Source organism: Monodon monoceros, unplaced genomic scaffold, assembly GCF_005190385.1.
Source record: "Monodon monoceros isolate NGI ecotype Baffin Bay Population unplaced genomic scaffold, NGI_Narwhal_1 Super_Scaffold_11, whole genome shotgun sequence".
Taxonomy (NCBI): domain Eukaryota; kingdom Metazoa; phylum Chordata; class Mammalia; order Artiodactyla; family Monodontidae; genus Monodon; species Monodon monoceros.
The window spans coordinates 5,577,951-5,605,646 of record NW_021703767.1 but is presented as its reverse complement, the minus strand read 5'-3'; the positions used below and the strand labels follow the sequence as shown (position 1 = coordinate 5,605,646).

Sequence of the window (27,696 nt, the reverse complement as noted above, 5' to 3'; positions counted from 1 at the left end):
TGTTAAGGTGATGAGAGGAGAGGTCGCCTTGTTTTCCTACCTGGGAACATTTTTCTTTGAGCTCTAGCAACCTCTGAATGTGGAGAAAATCCTTCCTGTCTTTGTGGTATTCCTACCTGCATTTAGAAAGCCAAGCTCTGTGGGGGGCAAAGCAGGAATAAACTTAAGAAAAGAATGATCTGGAAGGGAGTCTAGTGCAGGACCAGCTTCCTAAGGTGACCAGCCTGCCAACAGCTTCCCTTTCCACTGGGGGACGTGCCCCACCTCCTGAAGTTTTCTATAAAGGGGCCTTTAAATCTTGAATGCTCCAACAGGAGTTGGGTATGGCTGCCCTGACATTCAAGCTTCCTGAAACCCGAAGGGGAGAGTAGGGGCAGAGGAATACTTTTATCATCACCCCTTTTCTAAACTGCAAGAAATAATTATCGAGATCTTTTTAAAACACATTAATTCCCTTGTCTGAATAGAGATTGAAATTTGTTAACCAATAATTAATGTCTTTTTTACCTTTTAATTAAAAGTTAACTGCAAGTGGAAAAGTGCCAAGGAAATTTCTCCCGCTGTACCCAGGCAATTCACACACTCTGGGCTTTCCTGACCTGCTGGCCAGTTGAAGGGCCAGAAGGCGGCCTTTGTATGCAAGTGATGAGGACCTTGGGAAGCTTGAAAGAAAAGTTATTTCTTTTATGCAAAATGATGCAAAAGGTAAGGCTGAAACAAGAAAAATGAAAATCATCTCCAAGTCCACAATCCCTTCAGCTACCGATCGCAGCCCCACTTCCTTGCTTCTGGAGAGGAGGGGAAGGCTTTGTTTTGTCTTCCTGGGGATGACTGTGGAGTCATCACAGGTGACTTTCTGTAGCTTTCTCCAGCATCTCCTATAAACGGAGGACAGCTGGCCACCATGTTCTAAGGCTCCACTGCGAAGGTGCCTCCTTTTCGCTCTTCCGATTGTCACGAGCTGTCACAGATGGCATTTAACTAAAATTTCCCCAAAGGATACTGTCTTCCCATCATTGTTTATACCTTAGTTCATGGCATGTGCTATATATTCTGTCCAAGGTTGGAGGATGGGACACAAAGTCCTTACCTAGAAATTATTTTTTTTTATTGTATTTTGCACAATCCAAGTTTAACTTACGTCCTTGTAGGGTTCATACTTACCATTTATTGAGCTCTTCTTAGGTGCCAGGCGCAGTGCTAAAGCCCTGGGGTGTGGTCTGAGCCCTATGATATTGTCGATATTCAACTACAATTGACCTACGAAACCAGACGTTTCCCATGGTTTAACCTAATACCTAATTTCACTTAATCCTCACAATACGTTTATAGGGCAAGTGTCAATTAATTTTTTGGATGGTGAGGAACCACAGTTCAGGGAGGTTAGGGTATTTGCTTAATCTCGCAGAGCCAGTAGGCTGGCAGAGACAGCTGTCTTATACTAAATAGCTTGCACTATTTTGCACCTTACTTAAGGGCTTGGGAGCCGTCCCTGTGTGTTTCAAGAAGTTTGGACTGAAAATCAGTGCTTTCAACAGGATGCAGTGCTGTGATCTGAGGAGGTACTTAAAGCAAAGTGGGCAGGTTCAGAGTCACAGTGACCAGGAGGGGCCCCTTTGGCATTTACTGGGTGGGCCAGGGGTGCTAAGCATCCTGTAAAGTGTGGCGTGGTCATGACCCAGGATCAGTCATTTTGCTCCAGGGCCAGTTGCTTCCTCTTTAGGAACTTGGGCTCCACAGGGCGTCAACCCCAGGTTTCTTTGGCGTTAGAATCCAATCACTCTGAGGCTTCAAATGGGGCATTTATTTCTGTGAGTAGCTGACGGGCTGTCTGACCAGCCCCCTTTTGAGGATGTGCTGGTCCTGCCAGGCTCAGGGAGGGCTCCTGGGGAACATGATTCTGGTACGTGACCACATCCCAGGCGTAGTTGATTCATCCAGGGGTGTACCCCACGCTGGGCTGATTTCTGGGAAATCTGACCACATGTACACACAGAGACCGAATGTGGCTGGAATCACTACACGTGAACTTGGGCTTGCAGTGGTCATCTTCCAGCCACGTGGGCCTTGAGTAGCCGAGAAGCTCAGTTTGCAGTGAAAGAGGGTAGAAGCCAATCACTAGTGCTTCCTGGTTCCTTAGCAGCCTCCACCCCCCCACCCCCAGCCTTCTTTGTTCATCCTCATCTTGCCCTTGACTTCTAGGAGGCAGGCTGCTTCCCTGCAATCAATCCTCTTGGGCTTAAGCGAGCTGGATATGGTTGCTACTTTTCAAAACCAAAATAAGCCGAAGCAAGAGGACTCTGCTCTAGCTTTGCACACACAGGGGGATGTAAAAATGAGCATGCTTCAGACTCCCTCTTTAGAAAATAAAGTTAAACTTCATGCAAACGTGAAGGTGCTCATCTAAATTTGACTCCACAGGAGGTTAATATTTTTAGAGTAGAAAAACTTAGCTTTCATGGATCAAGGTGAATTTTCCATACTTAAAAAGGCAAATTACTTGTGACACTGAAAGCTGTTATTAATTAAAACAATTTATAAAGGAAAAATTCTTGGTTTCCCAACTTAAACACATTTTTTTTCTTGAAATCCTTCTTTGAAATCGGTGTTGTTATTTAACTGGAAGTGGATCCAATATTCACCTGTTTATCGTGTGGCTAATTTTGATAAAATGGACAAGCATTATTATAATTGAGCTACAATTCACAGTAAGAACATGGGTGCACTCCACATCAAATAACTATGACCTGTGAATGTTTTTCATCCCACTGATTTTTTTGTGGGCATGGGGAGCAGCTACTTCCCTTGCATTCAGATTGTTACCGCTTAAGTATTCTAGCTTAATTATCTTCAAGGTTTCATCTTCATAAAAATGACAAAACTACTTGGAAGTAATAATTTCAACATCGACTAACAGAATTATATGTGAAAAAGTTCCATCCTTAGATGCTGAAAGGAATGACGACAGCAGGAGACCTCTACACTACACTTCTTTTCTTTTTTTAATTGTAAATATCAGATCTCATTGTTATGAAAAAATAGTATACTTAATTTATTTAAAAAATGGATTGTACCTGTTACACAATGGGAATCAAATTCTCAGCTCATCAGGCACTTAGGGAAATTCTTTGAGATATGAGAATTTTCTGGAACTTTTCTTCTGGAGTTGACTTTCAAGGTGAATCATCAGGAGTATATGATGGCATTTATGCATTTTTAACCTTCCTTCTCCGCAATTATGTCTTAGTCAGAATATCTCATCTATGAGCTTAGTAACTCTGCAGCCACTGTGGGGAGAACATTGCATTTGTCCTCCCCACCCGGCCAGCTGCTTAATTAGGGAATTAAATTTTTCTAAAGACTTTATTTCACTGAATTGAACTGAGTTTTTTTGTAATTTTTACTATATTGGTAATAGGTTCTTTGGTGGGATTTAGTATTTGGAATTATTTAAAGCAAGTGTTCATATTAAATGGAATGAACTTATTTTTTATGCTAATGTTTTCCTGTCTTGAAATGACTAAAATGACAGGAAGGTTTTGCAGGAGATCAAATGTGGACAACATTTTTGCTTTCATCTTGAAAGATTCTAGCACAATTTCCCAGGATCTATTGACATATGCATTAGGTCCAGAGAGTGGGCACCATATATAATTCTTTCATGACCCATTTAAATGCTGTTTGACTTAGAAGGCGCCACTGGGAATATGTTATGATTGTTTACTTTCTGTCTGCCCCTTTCTCCAGCCCTTGGGACACACACACACGTACACACCGCCCGCCCCCCCCTCCAAATCTTTGTCCTGAACAACCCTTGGTACAAGGAAAGGGCTCTATTAAGGGGTTTGAGGGAATGAGACAGTGGTATCCACCAGGTTATACACCCAAGAAGAAATTTGATCAAATTTTAAAATTTTACTACCATATAAAGTATTATTTTTTTTTCTCTCTTGAGGGAAAATAGGTGGATTGTCTGAACTCAGGGAATTGAAAGTTATATTGTGGGTGAGTAACAACAACTAAACCACCTGTTCCCTGGTATTTTTATTTCCGGATCACTTGGGGTTTCTCATGTAGACACTGTCTGAGATGCAAGACTCATTTCATCCCACATGACCCCAAGGACTTCTCCTGGGTGCTCTCGTGATCACGGGCTGACCATGTGTAGTATTTACGAGCCCTCCTAAGCCCTCTCTAGCCTCATGATGGACACTTCCCCCGATACCAGTGCGTCCAGGCATGTTATCATTACAGGCTGCCATGCAGGCAGCACACATTTTGGAGTCATGCTGCTTGTTTCTAAAAACAAACCTTTACAGTTACTAACTGTGGGACTTCAGGCGAATTACCAATTTCTCTGAACCACAGGTTCTTTATCTGAAAAAACAAGCTTAATAGAATTCCCTACCTTATTCAGTTTTGTGAGCACTAAATGTAATGAGGCACCTAAGGGGCTATCCAGGCGGGCTTTATCAAGAGGCAGAAATCACACCAGTTTTTGCTCAGATTGGAGTTGGTATAAAAATTGATAATGAGTAGAGTTGTTGACTAGGGACCAAAGGAGCAAAAATAAAACATTAAGGTGTCCTAGAGGAAGGAAGTATGGGAAGCAGCTCCCACCCTTGGGGCTGAGGGAACAAAGGGAAGACTTGGGATTATTAAAACTTAGAAGCTTAGAGGAAGGGCCTCGCGGAGCTGAGGTTCAGACCTCTGAGGATGGGGGTGCAGCGTGGCTCGGGCTGGTGTGTCTCGAAGGAGCCCGGTGAGGCTTGTTCTGCAAATGTAGGCAAAACCACCAGGGAGATCCAGCCAGGAGGAGTTGCGCTGCTGGGGTGAAGAGGTGCTGCCACCGAGAGGAACAGGAATCAAGCAGGAAGAGCAAGAAAGAAACGGGAAGGAACACATCTCTCCTTCCTCCTCCATCCTTGAAGCATCTCTCCCGTGCTCCCTTGTGGCTGACTCTGGAAACGAGTGGCTGGCCAAGCTGAAGTGTGCATTGCAGAGTCCCACATAAAGCATTGTGGAGCAGAGACATAGGAGGGAGAGCCTACTAATTCCATCCCCTTTGCGATCAGTTTCTACGAAGTGAACTAATTGTATTTTCCTGTTTTTTTGGTATATGCCAGGTGAGTTTTTGATGCCAGACGCTATGAATATCAGATTGTCGGGTGCTGGACTTTACTGCATTCTTTCAAAGAGTGTTAGGTTATTTTTCTGGCACACGAGTAGGTCACCTGTGGATCGGTGTGAGTCTTTTGAGGCTTGCTGTCAGGCTTTGTTATGTGAGCCAAGAACAGTCTTTACTCTGGGACTGGTTTAACGCTGTCACTAAGGCATGGGCCGTTGAGGCCTTGACCCCATGCCCAAGATTGCTCCTCTTTGCCTGGTGGGAACGGGCACGGTTTCCAGTTCCATGGGACCTCCAGGGATTCTTCAGGGGCTCTTCCCCAGCTCTGGGAGGTTTCTTCCACTTTGGCATCAGGGAGTGACTTTTGCATAGATCACTGTTCAGTCCAAGATTCAAGGGAAACTCTGCAGATCTCTGCAGCTATCTCCCTGCTGCAGCCTCTTTTCTGCTTCGCAGTCTTGCAAACCTCAGTCTCCCTGGTGCCCTTGGCTTCACACATAGTCTTCAATTCCTAATTAATCACCCAGCCTTGCCTTATTTTTCTCCAAAGCCTTGATTTCCTCAGCAACAGCCACATCTCATTCTGCTGTCATTATGCTTACGCTTTCCTATCTACTTCTCGAAAGCCCGACACGTGTCTCCTTACCCTGCATGCTCACTTCTGCAGGGGTAACACCCCACCTCACCAGGGTGAATGTTTCAGCCACCGTGTGGCTGCACCCCAGGGGCCTCCGCGCTCCACCTGCTGCCGTTGGGGGTTCTCCTGGCCAGCTGGCCAGCAGGTGGTCCAGCTCCCAACCCCAGGTCAGGGTCTGCTTTCTCCTGTCACAACTGTCTGTGTCAGGTTGTACCTGTAAGTAGACTCTGAGGTGGAGGTTAAAATATTCTCAGGGTGATCGAGGGGGTGTCCTGTCATCATAGCCATGTGGGAGTTGTGAGTGAAAAAGGGCTGCCTGGCATATCAGTAAACAAAGGATGTCACAGCCATCACAGTACTACAGCCACCCCCTCGGTGAGCCCTGAGGGAACTCAGGAGGGAGACAAATGGGCTTCCCACTGCCCAGCTCTCAGCCACTGCAGCCGCCCCCAGCTGTGCACTGTGAGGGGATTCAGGACGGAGAAAAGCAGGACACTGGCCCTAGATGGTTAAGGTGCATATCAAAGGAGTGATTTCAATGAGCCCAGACTCTTGCATCTCCCCATACACAGAAAAGTGCTAAAGTCATTAACTTGAGATATCTGGTTTTCTTTAATTAACAGTAATCTTTTGATGTTCTGACTACCTGGTCTTCGTTGCAAAAACTCCTGTATATCCTGGATCCTCCCTGACCTCTTCAGAGCAGTCCTTCTGAGTGATCTGAGATGCTGCGTCCCAGGCTTAAATCCTCAGCTTTGCCTGCCAAATAAAATGTCATTCTCAACTTTTAGGTTGTGCTTTTCTTTTTTCCAGTCGACAGAGTGAAGGCCAGGGTGGAGCAGAGGGGGCATGTGGGCTGTGATTCCAGCAGATCCCACAGAAAGCTTCAGAGCTGGGATGGATAACCCTGCAGAATTGTCCTGAATTGTGACAAAGGGGCCAGGTCCTTGTTGGATGTGGCTGTGTCTCCGGCATGGCATAGCGGCTTTGGGTGAGGCAGCTCCCTCGGGTTGAGAGCAGGCTTCCTGGGGGACTGAGTACAGGGCTGAGTCCATCACGACCACCGACACTCAGCAGCCGGGGAATCAAGGCTTCCGTCCTGGGAGGGCGAGGGTCTGGGGTGGCCACTGGAGCGTCCTCCATAGAAAGAACCTCAGCCGTGGTCCAGTGTCCAAGTCTGCTTGAGCTTCCATAACACAGGACCACACACTGGGTGGCTTAAACAACTGACATTTATTATCTCACTGTCTGGAGGCTGGAAGTCCAAGATCAAAGTGTCAGCAGGGTTGGTCTCCTGGGACCTCTCTCCTTGGAGGTAGATGCCATTTCCTCCCTGTGTCCTCATGAGGTCATCCCTCTGTGTGTGTTTGTGTCCTAATCTCCTCTTCTCATAAGGACTCCAGCCATATTAGATTAGGGTCCATCCATATGACTTCATTTCACCTTGATTACGTCATTAAAAGCCCCATCTGCAAGTACAGTCACATGGGTGTTAGGACTTCAATGTATGAATTGGGGTTTGTAACGCCGGACAAGTGGGATGGCTCTGCAGAATCACTGACTTGAAAATTTGAGTACAGTTGTTGGAGAGTGAATTGGAGGAGTTCACCTGTGTAGGAAGGAAAGACAGGGAGAATAATTAAGGACGCAACAAAGCACGATTCTGAATGCTGTCACAGCTGCCGAGATGGGACAGCCCTCCCAGCAGGCCCCAACGTTGGCCTTCTGAGAAGGGGCTCTTTGAATACAAACACCCACTGACCTTTCCATCAAAGAGCACGCTGCAGGGTGTGGCACGCTGGCTCTGGGAGCTGTCCAGGAGGCCTCATCCCGGGGACCGACTTGGACATTTAATTGGGCTAAAAGGGACCACAGGTGATAAGATGACCTTTTCATCTATAAACAGGGAGTGATTTAAAAATTTTTTTTATTTTAAAGATTTTTTTTTGATGTGGACCACTTTTAAAGTCTTTATTGAATTTGTTACAATATTGCTTCTGTTTTATGTTTTGGTGTTTTGGCCATGAGGCATGTGGGATCTTAGTTCCCCGACTAGGGATGGAACCCTCACACCCTGCACTGGAAAGTGAAGTCTTAACCACCGGACCGTCAGGGAAGTCCCTAAACTGGGAGTGATTTAAACCTTGAGAACAGTAGCAGCTTCAGGTAAGACTGTTGCACTTGAAATTAGAAGAAGAGACAAGAGAGAGGGTCCACAGAATCGTGGCAGAGGGGTTTGACCCATATGTGTCCGTCTCCCATATAATCCCCCTTTCTCTTCTGCTGGTGGAGCCTTTTGTAAATAAAGAGTGACCTCACCAAGGGTCAAGGTGGGGTGGAAGGTTGGGTAAGTAAACTCAAGTTATGTTAGCTGAGACAGAGAGATATGGGGTGGGTGGGAGAGAAGAGAAAGCTCAAAGATAACAAACTTGCAATGCCTTCCAGAAATAATAAAATGTACACATATATCATCCAGAGTGGCCAGTTAAGGGTGACCTCTAGAGCAGGGGTCCCGAACCCCCGGGCTGCGGACCAGCACCGGTCCACGGCCTGTTAGGAACCGGGCCGCACAGCAGGAAGTGAGCAGCGAGCGAGTGAAGCTTCACTGCCTCTCCCTGCTGCTCGCATTACCGCCTGAACCATCCCTGCCCCGCGCTCCTCTCCCACCCTGCCACCAGTCCTTAGAAAAATTGTCTTCCACTAAACTGGCCCCTGGTGCCAAAAGGGTTGGGGACCGTTGCTCTAGAGCACAGAAGGTGGGGAACCCACGTGTTGGGCAGGGGCGAAGTAGCAGGGGCAGGACGGCAGCTGTGCGATATTTACTAAAACCTTGGAAGGCCATTACTGAATATTTCTATTAATCTATGTTTTTCTTTAAAAAGGCAGTAAAACACAGTCATGGAGGTTTACCACAAGTCAATCTCTTGCCAGCAATTAATTAATTAATTTACAGTAGGTCCTTGTTGGTTATTTATTTTAAATATAACAGTGTGTACATGTCAAGCCCAAACTCCCTAATTATCCCTACCCACCTCACCTTCCACCATTCTCCCCTGGTAACCATAAGTTCATTCTGTAAGTCTGTGAGTCTGTTTCTGTTTTGTAAAAAAGTTCATTTGTGTCATTTTTTTAGATTCTGCACATGTGATATCATATGATACTTGTCTTTCTCTGTCTGACTCACTTCCCTTAGTATGATCATCTCCAGGTCCACCCATGTTGCTGCAGGTGGTATTATTTCATTCTTTGTAATGGCCAGCAATTTTTTGAAATGTTTTAAAAAGTTGTCTTAATAGCATAGAGATTTTTGAAATATCCTCTTTTCTCCTTTTCAAAAGAGAAAATTCTTACACATTAGCTTTGGAAAGTGAGTCTAATTTTATAGAAAAAAAGAGAGTTTTCTTTATATAACAACATTCACACTCGGTGACCAATAGGATACTTATTTGTTGGAAAGTAGTGTTGGGAGCTGACGCTATGCTGGGCAGGGTCAGTGGAAGAGTGTACTGGGTGGGATGGTGTCATTCTCTTTCAAGAGACTTAAAATCAAGGAGAGACTAGATTTGTGTAAACAGCAAACACATGAATGAAGCATTGTGATAAAGAAATGTTTCTAGGAGAGGTTTGTAGAATTAGGTTGCATTTGCACTTTTGTATATACAACCAGGGTAGCCTCCCGGCTCTGGACCATGTGACATCCAGAGGTTGGCAGAGGGCAGGGATCTGGAGGAGGGATAAGAATTCAAGGCAGCAGGAAACAAGGTGGGGGATCAAAGACAGGAGCCCGCTGGGTCTGCCCATTAGGGTGGGGATGCTGAGACTTGGGGCTGGGGACCTATATTCCCCAAGGGACCAGTGTTGACTTCTGGTTGGGGAGCAGTAAAGGCAGAAGGGTGGGGGAAAACCAGCCACTGATGCTGAGCTGGCGAATCCTCCATCACAGGAGGATGGCCACATTCTCTGTCCTGAAGCCTTTCATGTTCAGGGATTAGGACGGCACTGCGGCTGCACATGGAGTTCACAAAAAGCCACAAAAGATGAAGTGGTAGAGAAGCAAAGGTGGAGAAATGAAAGAGGAGGTGGATATTTTTAAAACTCCCACGTCTCCTGCCATTGTATGCAAGTGATGCATTGGGTCTGAAAGTCTGAGGAAAAGCCTTAGGTCATCAATATATAGTATCCCTCTAAGTAAGCCCAAAGGAAGATTTGAAAGACCGCCTGGTCCAACTTTGCACCTTCAGGCAGGATCATGCTTCCAAGAAGATGAAAATAATCTATCCATATTGTATATTTTTTCATAAATTATAGAACCACATGTCTGTATTTTAATTCAGCAAGGCTGAAGAATTCCCCCAGGTCTAAAATAGGAAGCTGTAGATCTAATTCTCCTGAAGTTCCTTCAAAATTTATTTCCCAGCTCAATATATTTAGTGTATATATTTTTGCTTATGTTGGCAGATGTGAGGTTTTAATACTTCTATATTACCAGTGAAGGAAATGAGACACTGAGGAATGCAGAGGCGTGGCCAAGGTCATAGGGAAAACGATTGCTCCTGTCAAGGATTAAAGTTCTAAGCTTCTGGTTCCTGGCTTCATCTATCATGTAATATGGTGTTTGGCTGATCTGACGAGGGTCATAGGATAGGGTTGTGTTGAAGCTGTTTAAATAAGACTGGTCCATGTAAGAGTCAGCAATGTCTGTGCACATCCTAACAGGAGGTAAGGGGAGTGGGGGTAGGTGGCAAGACGGAGCCTGGGAAGTTTGGAAGGAGTAAGTGATGTGTGTGTGTGTGTGTGTGTGTGTGTGTGTGTGTGTGTGTCCTATCACTGCTTCAAGCAGTGATTCTCAAACATGACTGCTTATCAGAACGACATGGCAAGGTTTAAAGACCATCTGTTTATTGTTTATTACCCTTGTCCTTGGGGAGTCCAAGAGGAGGACCTTTGCCATCCTTGGTCTCATGGCTGGTTGGGGCACCAGTGCCCCAAGTGCATGGATGGGGCTGGCTGAGATTTGTGGTCCAAGAGCCCACCTGGACACGTGAGAGAGGAGCACTCTGTGTCAGGGTGCCCGTGGAACTGGCCGCGAGCATCGTGGAGATGTGTGGGGTGCACACGCAGATGCGTCCTGTGTCACCCGTGGGCACCGATTTCCCAAGGGCAGCTTGCTTCTCCCTCTGTGGCCACACTCAGCATTGCCTTGTGTTTTCTTTTTTTTTTTTTAACATCTTTATTGGAGTTTAACTGCTTTACAATGGTGTGTTAGTTTCTGCTTTGTAACAAAGTGAATCAGTTACACATAAACATATGTTCCCATATCTCTTCCCTCTTGCATCACCCTCCCTCCCACCCTCCTTATTCCACCTCTCTAGGTGGTCACAAAGCACCGAGCTGATCTCCCTGTGCTAGGCGGCTGCTTCCCACTAGCTATCTATTTTAGGTTTGGTAGTGTATATATGTCCATGCCACTCTCTCACTTTGTCCCAGCTTACGCTTCCCCCTCCTCGTATCCTCAAGTCCATTCTCTAGTAGGTCTGTGTCTTTATTCCCGTCTTGATCTTAGGTTCTTCATGATCCATTTAAAAAAAATTTTTTTTAGATTCCATATATATGGGTTAGCATACAGTATTTGTTTTTCTCTTTCTGACTTACTTCACTCTGTATGGCAGACCCTAGGTCCATCCATCTCACTACAAATAACTCAATTTCACTTCTTTTATGGCTCAGTAATATTCCATTGTATATATGTGCCACATCTTCTTTATCCATTCATCTGTTGATGGACAATTTGGTTGCTTCCATGTCCTGGCTATTGTAAGTACAGCTGCAATGAAAATTTTTGTACATGAATCTTTTTGAATTATGGTTTTCTCAGGGTATATGCCCAGTAGTGGGATTGCTGGGTCATATGGTAGTTCTATTTGTAGTTTTTTAAGGAACCTCCACACTGTTCTCCACAGTGGCTGTATCAATTTACATTCCCACCAACAGTGCAAGAGGGTTCCCTTTTCTCCATACCCTCTCCAGCATTTATTGTTTGTAGATTGTTTGATGATGGCCATTCTGACCGGTGTGAGATGATATCTCATTGTAGTTTTGACTTGCATTTCTCTAATGATTAATGATGTTGAGCATTCTTTCATGTGTTTGGTATATCTTCTTTGGAGAAATGTCTATTTAGGTCTTCTGCCCGTTTTTGATTTGGGTTGTTTGTTTTTTAGTTATTGAGCTGCATGAGCAGCTTGTAAATCTTGGAGATTAATCCTTTGTCAGTTGCTTCATTTGCAAATATTTTCTGCCATTCTGAGGGTTGTCTTTTCATCTTGTTTATAGTTTCCTTTGCCGTGCAAAAGCTTTTAAGTTTCATTAGGTCCCATTTGTTTATTTTTGTTTTTATTTCCATTTCTCTAGGAGGTGGGTCAAAAAGGATCTTGCTGTGATTTATGTCTTAGAGTGCTCTGCTTATGTTTACTTCTAAGAGTTTGATAGTGTCTGGCCTTACATTTAGGTCTTTAATCCATTTTCAGTTTATTTTTATGTATGGTGTTAGGGAGGTTCTAATTTCATTCTTTTACATGTAGCTGTCTAGTTTTCCCAGCACCACTTATTGAAGAGGCTGTTTGTTCCCCACTGTATATTCTTGCCTCCTTTATCAAAGATAAGGTGACCATATGTGCGTGGGTTTATCTCTGGGCTTTTTATCCTGTTCCATTGGTCTATATTTCTGTTTTTGTCAGAACCATACTGTCTTGATTACTGTAACTTTGTAGTATAGTCTGAAGTCAGGGAGCCTGATTCCTCCAGCTCCATTTTTCTTGCTCAAGATTGATTTGGCTATTTGGAGTCCTTTGTGTTTCCATACAGATTGTGAAATTTTTGGTTCTAGTTCTGTGAAAAATGCCAGTGGTAGTTTGATAGAGATTGCATTGAATCTGTAGATTGCTTTGGGTAGTATAGTCATTTTCACAATGTTGATTCTTCCAATCCAAGAACATGGTATATCTCTCCATCTATTTGTATCATCTTTAATTTCTTTCATCAGTGTCTTATAATTTTCTTCATACAGGCCTTTTGTCTCCTTAGGTAGGTTTATTCCTAGATATTTTATTCTTTTTGTTGCAGTGGTAAATGGGAGTGTTTTCTTAATTTCACTTTCAGATTTTTCATCATTAGTGTATAGGAATGCAAGAGGTTTCTATGCATTAATTTTGTATCCTGCTACTTTACCAAAGTCATTGATTAGCTCTAGTAGTTTTCTGGTAGCATCTTTAGGATTCTCTATGTAGAGTATCATGTCATCGGCAAACAGTGACAGCTTTACTTCTTCTTTTCCGATTTGGCTTCCTTTTATTTCCTTTTCTTCTCTAATTGCTGTGGTTAATACTTCCAAAACTATGTTGAATAATAGTGCTGACAGTAGGCAACCTTGTCTTGTTCCTGATCTTAGTGGAAGTGTTTTCAGTTTTTCACCATTGAGAATGATGTTGCCTGTGGGTTTGTCATTTATGGCCTTTATTATGTTGAGGAAAGTTCCCTCTATGCCTACTTTCTGGAGGGTTTTTATCATAAATGGATGTTGAATTTTGTCAAAAGCTTTCCCTGCATCTATTGAGATCATATGGTTTTTCTCCTTCAATTTGTTAATATGGTGTGTCACATTGATTGATTTACGTATATTGAAGACTCCTTGCTTCCCTGGGATAAACCCCACTTGATCATGGTGTATGATCCTTTTAATGTGCTGTTGGATTCTGTTTGCTAGTATTTTGTTGAAGATTTTTGCAACTGTGTTCATCAGTGATATTGGCCTGTAGTTTTCTTTGTGACATCCTTGTCTGGTTTTGGTATCAGGGTGATGGTGGTCTCGTAAATGACTTTGGGAGTGTTCCTCCCTCTGCTATATTTTGGAAGAGTTTGAGAAGCATAGGTATTAGCTCTTCTCTAAATGTTTGATAGAATTCGCCTGTGAAGCCATCTGGTCCTGGGCTTCTGTTTGTTGGAAGGTTTTTAATCACACTTTCAATTTCGGTGCTGGTGATTGGTCTGTTCATATTTTCTATTTCTTCCTGGTTGAGTCTTAGAGAGTTGTGCTCTTCTAAGAATTTGTCCATTTCTTCCGGGTTGTCCATTTTATTGGCATATAGTTGCTTGTAGTAATCTCTAATGATCCTTTGTGTTTCTGCAGTGTCAGTTGTTACTTCTCCTTTTCCATTTCTAATTCTATTGATTTGAGTCTTCTCCCTTTTTTTCTTGATGAGTCTGGCTAATCAATTTTGTTTCTCTTCTCAAAGTACCAACTTTTAGTTTTATTGATCTTTGCTATTGTTTCCTTCATTTCTTTTTCATTTATTTCTGACCTGATCTTTGTGATTTCTTTCCTTCTGCTAACTTTGGGGTTTTTTGGCTCTTGTTTCCCTAATTGCTTTAGGTGTAATGTTAGGTTGTTTATTTGAGATGTTTCTTGTTTCTTAAAGTAGGATTGTATTGCTATAAACTTCCTCCTTAAAACTGCTTTTGCTGCATCCTATAGGTTTTGGGTCATTGTGTTTTCATTGTCATTTTTTTCTAGGTATATTTTGATTTCTTCTTTGATTTCTTCAGTGATCTCTTGGGTATTAAGTAGTGTATTGTTTAGTCTCCATGTGTTTGTATTTTTTACAGATCTTTTCCTGTAATTGATATCTAGTCTCATAGCATTGTGTTTGGAAAAGATACTTGATACAATTTCAATTTCCTTAAATTTACCAAGGCTTGATTTGTGACCCAAGATATGATCTATCCTGGAGAATGTTCCATGAGCACTTGAGAAGAATGTGTATTCTGTTGTTTTGGGATGGAATGTCCTATAAATATCAATTAAGTCCATCTTGTTTAATGTATCATTTAAAGCTTATGTTTCCTTATTTATTTTCATTTTGGATGTCTGTCCATTGGTGAAGGTGGTGTGTTAACGTCCCCTACTGTAAGGGTGTTACTGTCGATTTCCCCTTTTATGGCTGTTAGTATTTGCCTTATGTATTGAGGTGCTCCTATGTTGGGTGCATAAATATATACAATTGTTATATCTTCTTCTTGGATTGATCCCTTGATCATTATGTATTGTCCTTCTTTGTCTCTTGTAATAGACTTTGTTTTAAAGTCTATTTATTCTGATATGAGAATTGCTACTCCAGCTTTCTTTTGATTTCTACTTTCATGGAATATCTTTTTCCATTCCCTCACTTTTAGTCTATATGTGTCCCTAGGTCTGAAGTGGGTCTCTTGTAGACAGCATATATATGGGTCTTGTTTTTGTATCCATTCAGCCAGTCTGTCTTTTGGTTGGAGGATTTAATCCATTTACATTTAAGGTAATTATCAATATGTATGTTCCTATTCCCATTTTGTTAATTGTTTTGGTTTGTTATTGTAGGTCTTTTCCTTCTCTTGTGTTTCCTGCCTAGAGAAGCTCCTGTAGCATTTGTTGTAAAGCTGGTTTGGTGGTGCTGAATTCTCTTAGCTTTTGCTTGTCTGTAAAGATTTTAATTTCTCCATCAATTCCGAATGAGATCCTTGCTGGGTAGAGTAATCTTGGTAGTAGGTTTTTCCCTTTCATCACTTTAAATACGTCCTGACACTCCCTTCTGACTTGCAGAGTTTCTGCTGAAAGATCAGCTGTTAACCTTATGGGGATTCCCTTGTGTGTTCTTTGTTGTTTTTCCCTTGCTGCTTTTAATATTTATCCTTTGTATTTAATTTTTGATGGTTTGATGAATATGTGTCTTGGCTTGTTTCTCCTTGGATTTATCCTGTATGGGACTCTCTGTGCTTCCTGGAGTTGATTAACTATTTCCTTTCCCATATTAGGGAAGTTTTCAACTCTAATCTCTTCAAATATTTTCTCAGTCCCTTTCTTTTTCTCTTCTTCTTCTGGGAAACCTATAATTCGAATGTTGGTACGTTAAATGTTGTCCCAGAATTCTCTGAGACTGTGCTCAATCCTTTTCATTCTTTTTTCTTTATTCTGCTCTGCAGTAGTTATTTCCACTATTTTATCTTCCATGTCACTTATCCGTTCTTCTGCCTCAGTTATTCTGCTATTGATTCCTTCTAGGGAATTTTTATTTTCATTCATTGTGTTGTTCATCACTGTTTGTTTGCTCTTTAGTTCTTCTAGGTCCTTGTTAAACGTTTCTTTTGTTTTCTCCATTCTATTTCCAAGATTTTGGATCATCTTTACTATCCTTATTCTGAGTTCTTTTTCAGGTAGACTGCCTATTTCCTCTTCATTTGGTAGGTCTGGTGGGTTTTTGCGTTGCTCCTTCATCTCCTGTGTGTTTCTCTGTCTTCTCATTTTGCTTAACTTACTGTGTTTGGGGTCTCCTTTTCGCAGGCTGCAGGTTCGTAGTTCCCATTGTTTTTGGTGTCTGTCCCCAGTGGCTTAGGTTGGTTGAGTGTGTTGTGTAGGCTTCCTGGTGGAGGGGACTAGTGCCTGTGTTCTGGTGGATGAGGCTGTATCTTGTCTGTCTGGTGGACAGATCCATGTCTGGTGGTGTGTTTTGGGGTGTCTGTGGCCTTATTATTATTTTAGGCAGCCTCTTTGCTAATGGGTGGGGTTGTGTCCTGTCTTGCTAGTTGTTTGGCATAGGGTGTCTTGCACTGTAGCTTGCTGGTCATTGAGTGGAGCTGGGTCTTGGTGTTGAGATGGAGATCTCTGGGAAATATTTGCTGTTTGATATTACTTGGAGCTGGGAGGTCTCTTGTGGACCTGTGTCCTTAACTTGGCTCTCCCACCTCAGAGGCACACCCGTGATGCCTGGCTGGAGCACCCAGAGCCTGTCATCCACATGGCTCAGAATAAAAGGGAGAAAAAAAAAGAAGGAAAGAAAGAAGAAGACGACATAAAATAAAATAAAATAAAGTTATTAAAATAAAAAGTAATTATTAAAAAAATTTTTTTAAGTAGTAAAAAAAAAAAAAAAGAAACAAGAGAGCCACCAAACCAAAAAACAAATCCACCAATGATAACAAGCACTAAAAACTATACTAAAAAAACAAACAAACACCAAAAAAACTGGACAGACAGAACCCTAGGACAAATGGTAGAAGCAAAGATATACAGACAAAATCACACACAGAAGCATACACATACAAACTCACAAAAAGGGGAAAGGGGGAAAAAATTATATATCGTTGCTCCCAAAGTCCACCTCCTCAATTTGGGACGACTTGTTATCTATTCAGGTATTCCACAGATGCAGGGTACATCAAGTTGATTGTGGAGATTTAATTCGCTGCTCCTAAGGCTGCTGGGAGAGATTTCCCTTCTCTGTTCGCACACCTCCTGGGGTTCAGCTTTGGATTTGGCCCCGCCTCTGCATGTAGGTCGCCTGAGGGTGTCTGTTCATGCCCAGACAGGACGGGGTTAAAGGAGCAGCTGATTCGGGGGCTCTGACTCACTCAGGCTGGGGGTAGGGAGGGGTCCGGAGTGCGGGGCGAGCCTGCAGCGGCAGAGGCCGGCATGATGTTGCACCAGCCTGAGGCACACCGTGTGTTCTCCCGGGGAAGTTGTCCCTGGATTCCGGGACCCTGGCAGTGGCAGGCTGCACAGGCTCTGGTAGGGGAGGTGTGGATAGTGACCTGTTCTTGCACACAGGCTTCTTGGTGGCGGCGGCAGCAGCCTTAGCATCTCATGCCCGTCTCTGGGGTCCATGCTGATAGCCACAGCTCGTGCCCATGTCTGGAGCTCATTTAGGCGGTGCTCTGAATCCCCTCTCCTCGTGCACCCCGAAACAATGGCCTCTTGCCTCTTAGGCAGCTCCAGACTTTTTCCCGGACTCCCTCCCAGCTAGCCGTGGCGTACTAGCCCCCTTCAGGCTGTGTTCACACAGCAACCCCAGTCCTCTCCCTGGGATCCAACCAAAGCCCGAGCCTCAGCTCCCAGCCCCGCCCACCCCAGCGGGTGAGCAGACAAGCCTCTCGGCCTGGTGAGTGCCGGTCGGCACCGATCCTCTGTGCGGGAATCTCTCTCCTTTGCCCTCCGCACCCCTGTTGCTGTGCTCTCCTCCGAGGCTCCTAAGCTCCCCCCCCTCCGCCACCCGCAGTCTCCGCCTGCGAAGGGGCTCCTAGTGCATGGAAACCTTTCATCCTTCACAGCTCCCTCCCACTGGTGCAGATCCCATCCCTATTCTTTCGTCTCTGTTTTTTCTTTTTTCTTTTGCCCTACCCAGGTACGTGGGGAGTTTCTTGCCTTTTGGGAGGTCTGAGGTCTTCTGCCAGCGTTCAGTAGGTGTTCTGTAGGAGTTGTTCTACGTGTAGATGTATTTCTGGTGTATCTGTGGGGAGGAAGGTGATCTCCATATCTTACTCTTCGGCCATCTTGAAGCTGTCTCTGCCTTGTGTTTTCTAAAACAGACACAACCTCACAACTTATTAACAAGAGATAACTGCTTTACTAAAGATGCCCTGGGGAATGAATAGTGTTAAACTCTGTGGGACACGGCAAACACTGATGAAATCCCCTTTAAGGTCCTTCTAGCCTTTCCCCAAAGGTCCTCTCCAAGTGCTTGCTAGGTTTTCTATATGTTTGCTTGAGTCACCATAACAAAGCACTGCAGGATGGGAGGCTTAACCAATAGAAAGTTACTTTCTCTCAGTTCTGGGGGCTGGAAGTCCAATATCAAGGTGTTGGCAGGGTTGGTTTCTCCTGAGGCCTTTCTCCTTGTCTTGTAGGCCATTTTCTCTCTGTGTCTCCACATCTTCCTTCTGTAATGGGACTGTGTCCAAATTTCCTCTTCTTATAAGACACCAGTCCTATTGGACTTGGGACTGTCCATATGACCTCATTTTACCTTAATTACCTCTTTTAAGACCCTATTTCCAAATACAGTCACATTTGGAGTTATGATGGGTTAGAACCTTGATACATGAATTTTGTGGGGGACACAATTCAGCCTATATCATCATCCATCCATAACCTTTATACACCCCCCCCAGTTTGTCCCAATTAATTGCACGCTCTACTCAGTAAAGCCACAGCCCATACTCTGTACACCACCAATACTGGCCCCTCCCCTTGGGAACCCCCGCTAAAGTGTACTTACTGATCCCTAAACCTCAAGCTGTTGCAATTCTATACGTGTGTCTGTGGGAGGAGAGAATCTGTGTCTGCACCAGAGCCAGGGCAGCAGAGCACAGGCTGGTTCTTGGTGTCCCTTCTCTTGTGCCCTCTGCCCTAGCACAGCCTGCAAAACCATGGGATGCCGCCAAGGTTGCTGCTGGGAGAGCTCCCTCACTCCCTCCAGCCACCGGGTGCTCAGAATTCCCAGCCACACAGGCTCCCCTTCGGAGGGTGTGGTTCTGCTTCTCAAGGGCAGGATGGAGCCCTGCTCTCCCTCCTCTGGTCTGTGGTGCATTTGCGGATAGCACTGCAGTCCCATTTCTCCACCTTGACCTTCCTCTTCCCAACTCCACTTTCTAACCCACTGGGGAGTCCTAAAAGCATCCCACCTGGGCTCTCCCACGTGTGAAATTGGGAACAGGGGGCGGGAGGAAGGAGGGTGAGAATTTAAGGAGCACGCTGTCAGGATGTGCCAGCAGGCAGATGCTTTGATAGCTTGCAAATGATTTGTGTGGTTAAGATATGTACATGTATGCATAATTTATATATTAAGTCCATTTCTGTTGCTCTGTGAAATAGGATTTATTATAATGAATGTACCAATCTTCCCATTGAAAGGGGCCTTTCTACAGACACAATTCCTACCTAAAGCTGCTATAAATTAAGAAGATGGGTTCCCACAAGCCATAGGAGACTCGTGTTTCTTGCTGCTTCGTGGTCCTGCTCACGTGTGCTCACAGGGCACAGACGAGGGCTCAGACCCAGCGCTTCTGCCTCAGCCTCCTCGGGCAGCCTATGCTCACAGGTTTTGAAGTTTCCATCCGGTGCTCGTGCTGTTGATTGTATTTATCTGTTCTGGTTCCATCTTGAAATGTACATTCTGGTTCGAACACTCCCCAAAGAACCACGTTCAAGACTCTTCTTTGATGGCGTCCAGAGGGGTTCTGTTCTCTCCTTTCACTGTGCTTTTATTCTTTGGTATGAAGCTCATCAACCCCCTCCTGGGAACTGGGGAGCTGCCAGCAGGGCCAGGACCAGGCTGGCACAATTCCAGCACCCAGGGCACACAATTTAAGGAGGCGCTGATTCTCGGGTTTGAGCAAGTGCAGAGTCAGCATGTGCATGGACCTGAGAGTGAGTGCCTCCTTAAATCTTGCACCTGCCCTGCGGTCACCACTTCTTACTTCCTCCTCCAAATGCAGGAAGTAGCTTCTGTGGATCCAACAGGTTGGGTTTCAAACAGTAGGTCACCCAAATATTCCCAGGTCCCACCAGGGCATCTGCATCCCAGGGTGGCTGCGAGGCAGAGATGGTGGGACTCCACCCCGGAGCAGTCACCGTGGGCCATTCCCAGGCAGTAAGGACAATCAGGAAAGAATAGGGAATGGGGAGAGAATTAAGATTTGCCATGATTGTTGGGGTGCAGAGCTGGGGGTGCCCACTGGGAACAGAAAGCCTGGACAAGGAGGGCATGGAGGTGGCCTGAAAACCCCCTGGGGCGTGAAGTGAGGGAGGAAGGAGCCGTGGAGGAGGAAGTTGAAGGGAGATGCTGCTGAGGTGATGGAGGTGATGGAAGCCAATGCGGGAGAGTCAGAGACGGGGCTGTGACGAGCATTGATTCCAAGAGCAGGTGCTGATTGAGTGTCTGTGTTCTGGGTGAAAGGTGAGGCCCGTGGGGCATCTGAGGATCATATCGCTGTACCCAGGTCCTCATTTATTTATCTACATGAGCTATTCCATAGTCACCACTTGGGTATGTTTGTATTTCCAGTAGGTCCTTGGCACGTGAGGAGTTACGGTTATCCTTCGGAGGATTTGCCATGAGAAGGCATCGTTGTTACCACTCTGAGGCTCCTGTGCTTGGATCTGGGCCCAGTTGAAGCCGGCAAGTTGCAGGAAGGACCAAGGAGACAGGCAGTCACACGCATCTCAGTTCTGTGCATCGGCTACATTCTCATCTGTGACGTCTGCCTTGTGAAAATCAAGGGCCCACTCGGATGCTTCTCAGGGTCTTAGGAGTCCAGACCTGGGCAAAAGGATCTTCACAGCCAGGTTGGACGGGCAGATTCCAGGGTCAAAGCCATTTTCCTCCTGGTTCTTGTGAGGCTATGACACCCATAGGCAAAGCTGGGGGAGCTGCTCTCCTCTGAGGTCACAGCGTGACTCTCCAAGTCCATGACCCCATCAGGGGATGAGTTCCTGGGGTGCAAGCAGGCTGGCAGGTTTGGGGCTGGAGGAGGAGTGGGGAATGTTCAACTCTGAAGGCTGAGACTGTGCTACAGAGGATGAGGAAATGGCAGCTCCTGAGAAAACCAGGAGGGGTGTGGAACGGCCGGCATCGGCATTGTCAGAACTGGTCTTCCTTTGAAAAAAAAACCCCTTCTGTCCACCGACATTGAAAGTGCATTTTCCACATGTCTAAATCCTGTACCCCTTGAAATTATGATCAATGGCAAACCTGTGATGATCCGTGTGCCTCTGACTTTGACTATTTTGTCATCTGTGGTTTCCTTCCCTCCCTGGCAGGACTTGGAAATGTGACCGAGCCCGCCTTCTTCCTTTGCTCCACTAGGTGGCCCTGGGAGCCCTCAGATATCTGCCAGGCGTTCAGACAGGTGAATGAATCTCATTGGTTCACGGGAGGCATGATGCCACTGGGCAGCCCTTTTTAAGAGAAAAGCCAGGACCAGGGAGCAGCGACCCCTGAGCAGTGCTCTCCGTGTGGCTGGTAGAGATATCGGAGCTGCTGTTACAGCATCATGAGTGAGGTGAGTGGGGATTTGACTCCTGGAGGAAAACCTGGGGGTGAGAAGGGGCTCAGTTAGGCTCAGAAAATGTAGAACACTTCGACCCTGGAACCGTTTGCTTGGGAGACTGACTCTGTTCATATCTGGGTTTGCATGGCAAGTGCAGACATTGGTTAAGTTTGCAACTTTTAAAAATTCACCTTAGGTAGAGAAAGGGATTCATTGTTTTGCTTGTGATTTAATTGTGACTTTGGAAAGTGCTTTGGGGTCTAGACCTCAGGAGAGAAAGCTGAGTGTTTTTAGTCCCTTGCGAAGATTTGCACTCTTGCAGCGTGTGTGTCTTCACGTGTTTTCCTTGGTGGATACCTGTCAGAATGTGAGCAGGCAGGCCAGCTGGCGAAAGTCAGCCTCAGAAGAGAAGTGAGGGAAGGATTGCATTGCGCGGCCATGTGGAAGCATTGCCTGTACAAACTACATCTGCAGTTAATCAGAGTAAAACCAGTAGAGAAATGCAAATTGTATGAACCACAAAAAATCTGCTCGTATGGGTCTAAGACGGGAGAAACTCTGGCTCCAATTTTCAATTGAAAGTCACTGCTCTGTATCTGTTTATCCAGAAGAGTTTGTTGGGGCAAACTGATAGCTCATTGTATTTTTTAAAAGATCCTATTCTCTGTCTTTCTTTCCAAAAAGGCAGTTTTGGGGTTGTACACCAACACCCTCTAATTCCACTTGGTAGCTGAGACAAATCCACTTTCATATCCTTTTGGCTGGCACTTAAATCATTATTTTAAAAAATCTTTTATTTTGCCTTTTTTTTTTTTTTGACAGACGGGTGATCCTTTTTTTTTTGAAATCTACAGTAAAATTAACAACTTTAGAAATAAAATGCCTCTTCCCTGCTTTCATCTCTCTGATGGGTGACTTTTGATATAAACATGACAGGAAGACGGAGCAGGCAAAGCGTTATAAAATTTAGGAACAGGGTTTGGGTTGGAGCTAAGGGATCGGGCAAGAAAGAGTGCGAGCATGGATGGAGGATGGGGAGGCAGAAACCTTCCAGCAGCAGCAAACCTTCCACCACAGCAGCTCCTGTTTGCCCAGTGTCCCCAGTACCAAGCAGGGCATCCAGTAACCTTATTTGAACTTCCCCACAAGCCTGTGAAGTAGGTGCTATTATGATTCCCAATTGACGGATGAGGAAACTGAGGTTCAGAGAAGTTCAAGGTCAGCCGGCTCAAAGCCACCAGCTAGTGAAGGGCAGATCCAGGACTTGGGTGGGTCTTGATGTCCAAATTGCGTATGGAATTTTCTGATCCGTATGAACAATGCATGCCAGAGAAAGCGAAAGAGGTGGAGAGTGGGGAGCTGAGGCCAGGAAGCTGGGGCTCTGAAACAGAGACAGGGCAATGAGAGGCCTTCTTTTCCTGAATGCTCAGGTGAGGGGCTTTCTGTAGACTGTAGAGATTTCAGTATATTCTCTGTTTGCATCAGCTCACCATACTTGCAAGTAGAAGGGATGGCCGTGTGGGGTGGGTTTTTTTTATACAACTTAATAGTTTCAGATAGAAGAAGGGCTTAGAAGCCTGTGTAGCCCAGGGGGCTCCCTGTCTTCCATCAAGTTAGCTAAAGGGGACTCTTCGGGAGTGGGGATACCCCCGTTGGCTCTCCCCTCTGGCTGTCACCCATCTTCAGCAGAGGCTCCTTGTCCCATGCCACACTCATGAGCTTTCGAGAATGCCTCAGCTTGGCAGTGTCACTTAACTGTGGGTCCCCAGGGAGACAGCAAACTTCCCAGAGCTCACCCATCATGAGGATCACAACCTCGTTTCTGCTGAACATGTAATTAGGGCAGCTCTGCAGCCGCGGCCCCGCCCCCAGCATTCCATCAGAGGCCTTTGCGGGCTCTTCCAAGAACTCTGCCTTCTTCCTTAAATGTTGATAAAATCCCACAACATGAACATCTCACACCTTTGCCCCCTTTTGCTTCCCTTCCAGCTCTCTCCGCCTTTCTCCCTCCTCTTCACCCATCCCCCCCCACCCCCCCCACGTCACGTGCAGCCCCGGTGACCAGGTCTGCGGCTCATCTCCAACAAGTTTCTGGGAGCGTGCCCCTCGGAGGGCGGGTATTTGTCCCCTGACTCAAACTTAAATCTGCTTAAAACATTTAATAAAGTTGAACAGAAGCTCCTTTCTGGGTAGAGGATGGGATCTCTCCCCCCTCCCCCCTAAGCTTTTCTTTAGTTGGATGATTTCCATGTGGCTTCTAATTTTAATAATTCTCAGGCAGGGAAGGATTTCAGATGACCATTTACTTACCTGTGTAACTAATTACCCCAGAGGGCCAAAGCAATGGATTTTGTCAGACTTTCCCCTGACCTCAGGATTTATTTGAGTCTGATGGGCACAGAGTTGCTGCTCCAGCTGTCAGGGTATAGTGCTGGCTGCAGAAATTCCCTAGCTCACAGCTGTGCTGGGAGGAGAGGTCCCGAAAGGGCCACATGCTCCCTGGGGTGAGCTCTGTCTTTGAGTTCTTGCAACCTTTGGTGGGGGGACTGAGCCTGGAGCTGGCTTTAACTGGGTGACTTTACGACAACACATCTTTTTCCCCTTTGACAACGCTTTTTAGGGGTAAATGGCATGTGATTGAAAAGAGCAGCTCAAGTATAGCAAGGAAAGTAAAGTCCAAATTTAGGGTAACGTGAGAGAGTGGAGGTGGTTTGCAGGGGTGTCTAATTGGCATTTCAGCATTAAAGTGTGTCAGATGCGCCTGGAACAATCTACGAAATGAGCTGGAAGACAATTTAGCCGGGATCAGGATACAAGCTTCGGTACGTTCACTGGATCAAAAATCCAAAACACCAAGGTTGAAGTTTACAAAATGTATTCTCGTCTCTTCCCTGCCCAAGAAAGAGAAAGCCTCCTTTTTTTTAGTGACCTAATAATACCATTTGAAAAAAAGTTCCACCAACGATGAAAATCAGTTCCATCTTCTCATTCAGGTGTCTGTTTTTAAGTTGCTTTTTAAAAGAACTTATTTAGGAGAGCCAGGAGCAAGATTTTAATGCATAAAGGCACACATTTGGAGAGTTGATTTAAAAAATGACACACACCATCGCCCTGTTTGTGAGAGGGTGGGGGAGTTCCCGGTTGCATAATGCATCCGTTGACAGCTGTGAATTAGACTTGAGACTCCTTTGGGAAAGCGCTCTCCTGACGCTTCCCTGTTGCTGTTCACAGTCTCTTTTCTTGCATCGGCTTGGATGGGATGTTGCAATTTGGTGCCAGGTTTCTGGGCCTTTCTCACATCCAGACATTGGCCACGACAAAAGGACCACACTTGTCAAGGCATGGTTTGAACACACCGAGGAATTTTGTGGGTCAAATCTTTAGACCCACATGTGTATCCTTAGCACAGAATCAGAAGCTACTCGCCTGATACATTAAATCTCTAAAGCAAGAAGAAAGCAGTGAACGGTGTTGCTCTGGACAGAGATTGCAAGGGAAAGCTATGCCCACTTATATTGGGGGGCGGGGGATGGAAAAGACTTGATTTTTTTTCCGGAAGTAGCCATCGGTTTAAAAATCACATATGACACTGGTTTAGGGCTCACCTACTCACCTCTCAGGGTAACCCTTTGGTGAGAGAAATAGTAAGATGAAACAGGCCTAAAATGAAAATTAGTGTAGTTGTGTGCTTCCTATGATGTAATAGTGAACTGAAACAGATGCTGACTGGTGAGTAATAGGTTTGCAAGGAACAGTATAATTTAGACCAGTTAAGCACGGATTCTGAGGGTAACTGTGCACAATGTAGATTTTGCAACTGGCCCCAAAGGCTTAGCAAGAGAAGGTCAAATGAAAATGCAATTTCTTATGTAATTTTAACCTCATTTGGGGATATACCTGAGAGGAGATATAGGAAGATCCAGCAAAATCCATATGGTTTTGCTGGATCACACATTGATAGATGCTCTCTCTACTCTAATTGGGAACAATAGGTCTAGAAAGACACCAATTGCAACTTGGGTTCGAGTTTCAACATTTCCTAAGTGGGAAGAGGCCACAGTGAAGCAAGAAAATGTGTTTGCTGGGCTGGTGATGGTAATGGATTATTATAAGATTGATTTCCCCAATCCTGCATTTCATTAACGAATGCTGTGGGATTAAGTCTCACCGTTTTTCTCTTTTGAATTCTAAGAGTGACAGAATGCAAGACGTATTTTTTTTTAGAGAGAGAAATTGAATAAATGACTCACAATTGATTTTATTAAGGGTTTAGTGGAATAGTGTGATCAAGATGAAGAGGAAACATGAGCTTTTGTAATGGAAAGTGCCTTGAATTTATGATGAACACGTTCTCTGCATTATTTTTTAAAATTCTAATTTCTGCTCTCAGTGCTTTATCAGAGGTGTTGTCATAGGTGGAAAGAATTCACAATTTGTTTGGAGTCTTTCTGTTCTTGGTCCACTGGGCACACTGGACTATTTGAACACCTGAATGATATCATGAACCCAAGCCTGGGGCTTCCCATTAATTTAGAATGACTTTCCAGAAAGGGCTTCACAGTGGGTGAAAAGAAAGATTTTAGGGGATGCATATGCACAGGTATATATTATATTTGACTGATATTTTTATAAAACACAGCAGTAAAGATCATGCTGTTAAAGTATTATCTTGATTTGTCTGGGCTGCTATAACAAAGTACCACAGACTGAGTAGCTTATAAACAATAGAAATTTATTGCTCACGGTTCTGGAGGCTGGCCATCTGAGACCAGGGTGTCAGCATCCTTGGGTGAAGGATCTCTTCCGGGTTGCAGACTTCCCACTGTGTCCTCACCTGGTGGAAGGGGTGAAGGAGCCTTCTGGGGTCTCTTTTATAAAGGCACTAATCCCATCCATGAGGGCTCCACCCTCATGACTTAATCACCTCCCAAAGGCCCCACCTCCTAATGCCATCACCTTTGGGTGTTAGGATTTCAGCATGTGAATTTTGGGGGACAGAAACATCCAGACCATAGCAAGTATTATGGGTTGCATTTTATTTATTAGAATTATCCTACCTAGACTTTGAACTTCCTGAGTCATCCACAGACCTGGCTCCTGGTTTGGCACTTTGTAATGTTCAGTAGATTAATCTACTGGATGAATCAGTAGATTTCAGGTTGTGATCAGTTACTGTGACCAACAGACCAGCACCCTCTTCTCTAAATGTTGAGATTTGTGGTCCAGGTGAGTTTGGAGAGAAAAAAGTTCTCTCTTTTGTTGTTTATGGGTTTGAAACCTGTGTTTGCCATTTAAATCCTTTTAAATTGGAAGTGGGTGCATTGTTATACATGCAAAATAAATACCTTCACAGCAGGCAAAGAAAATGAGAAAAACTTAGAAGAATCTCAATAGAAAGAACTCTTGACTTTTGGGAAAATGTCAAGGAAAATAGGGAGCTGTGGGAGGGATGGAGAATTCTAATATCCTTCAGTTTGGGGTTATTCTTCACTGAGATTATTTTGATTCAGACAAGTTCTGTGAAATTCAAACAAAAAGGGGTGGTAACCTGAGGGGTAGAACCCATGACTACCTTGAAAAATGGCTGATGTATTGAAATAGAAAACCAATTTGACTGGGATTAGAGGCGAATAAGAAATAGTCCAAACTGATCTTTAGTAAGTTAGCTCCATATGCCCAATCGTCATCAGCCAAACTGTGAATTCTGGAGTATTGTTGCAGGCGCAATATATCTAGCATACAGGAGGCAAGTTGCATATTTAAATATTTTAATTAATGCTTAAAAATGAAGCACCAATGTTAGTACTAATTAAAACAAATATTTTAATTATAGGTGCATATTTAAATATTTCAAATTAATTTATATTTGAAATAGGAATACAGGACAATTCATATGCTAAAAGACATCAATTCATATTTGTCCTCCTGGGAAGTAGGACATTGAATTGTGCATCCAGGCTGCTGTGCAGTCTCATGGGGTCTGTCTCCCTTTTTTTATTGTCCCCAGGCACAAACTACTTACCATTCTTCCAGTCTTTGGAATGAAGTGAGGTATAAATAAGGAATGGGGAAACAT

General features: G+C 44.6%; 1 protein-coding gene across 1 annotated transcript in view; it reads left to right on the top strand.

The window, feature by feature from the left end:
• The first annotated feature begins 21,551 nt into the window (after positions 1-21,551).
• PCP4 (Purkinje cell protein 4) overlaps positions 21,552-27,696 on the top strand; it is a 56,047-nt gene continuing 49,902 nt past the window's right edge. Inside the window, exon 1 of the mRNA XM_029214930.1 lies at positions 21,552-21,632. Coding sequence (XP_029070763.1) covers positions 21,624-21,632 — 9 coding nt within the window. The 5' untranslated portion in view covers positions 21,552-21,623. The remainder of the gene's footprint in view (positions 21,633-27,696) is intronic.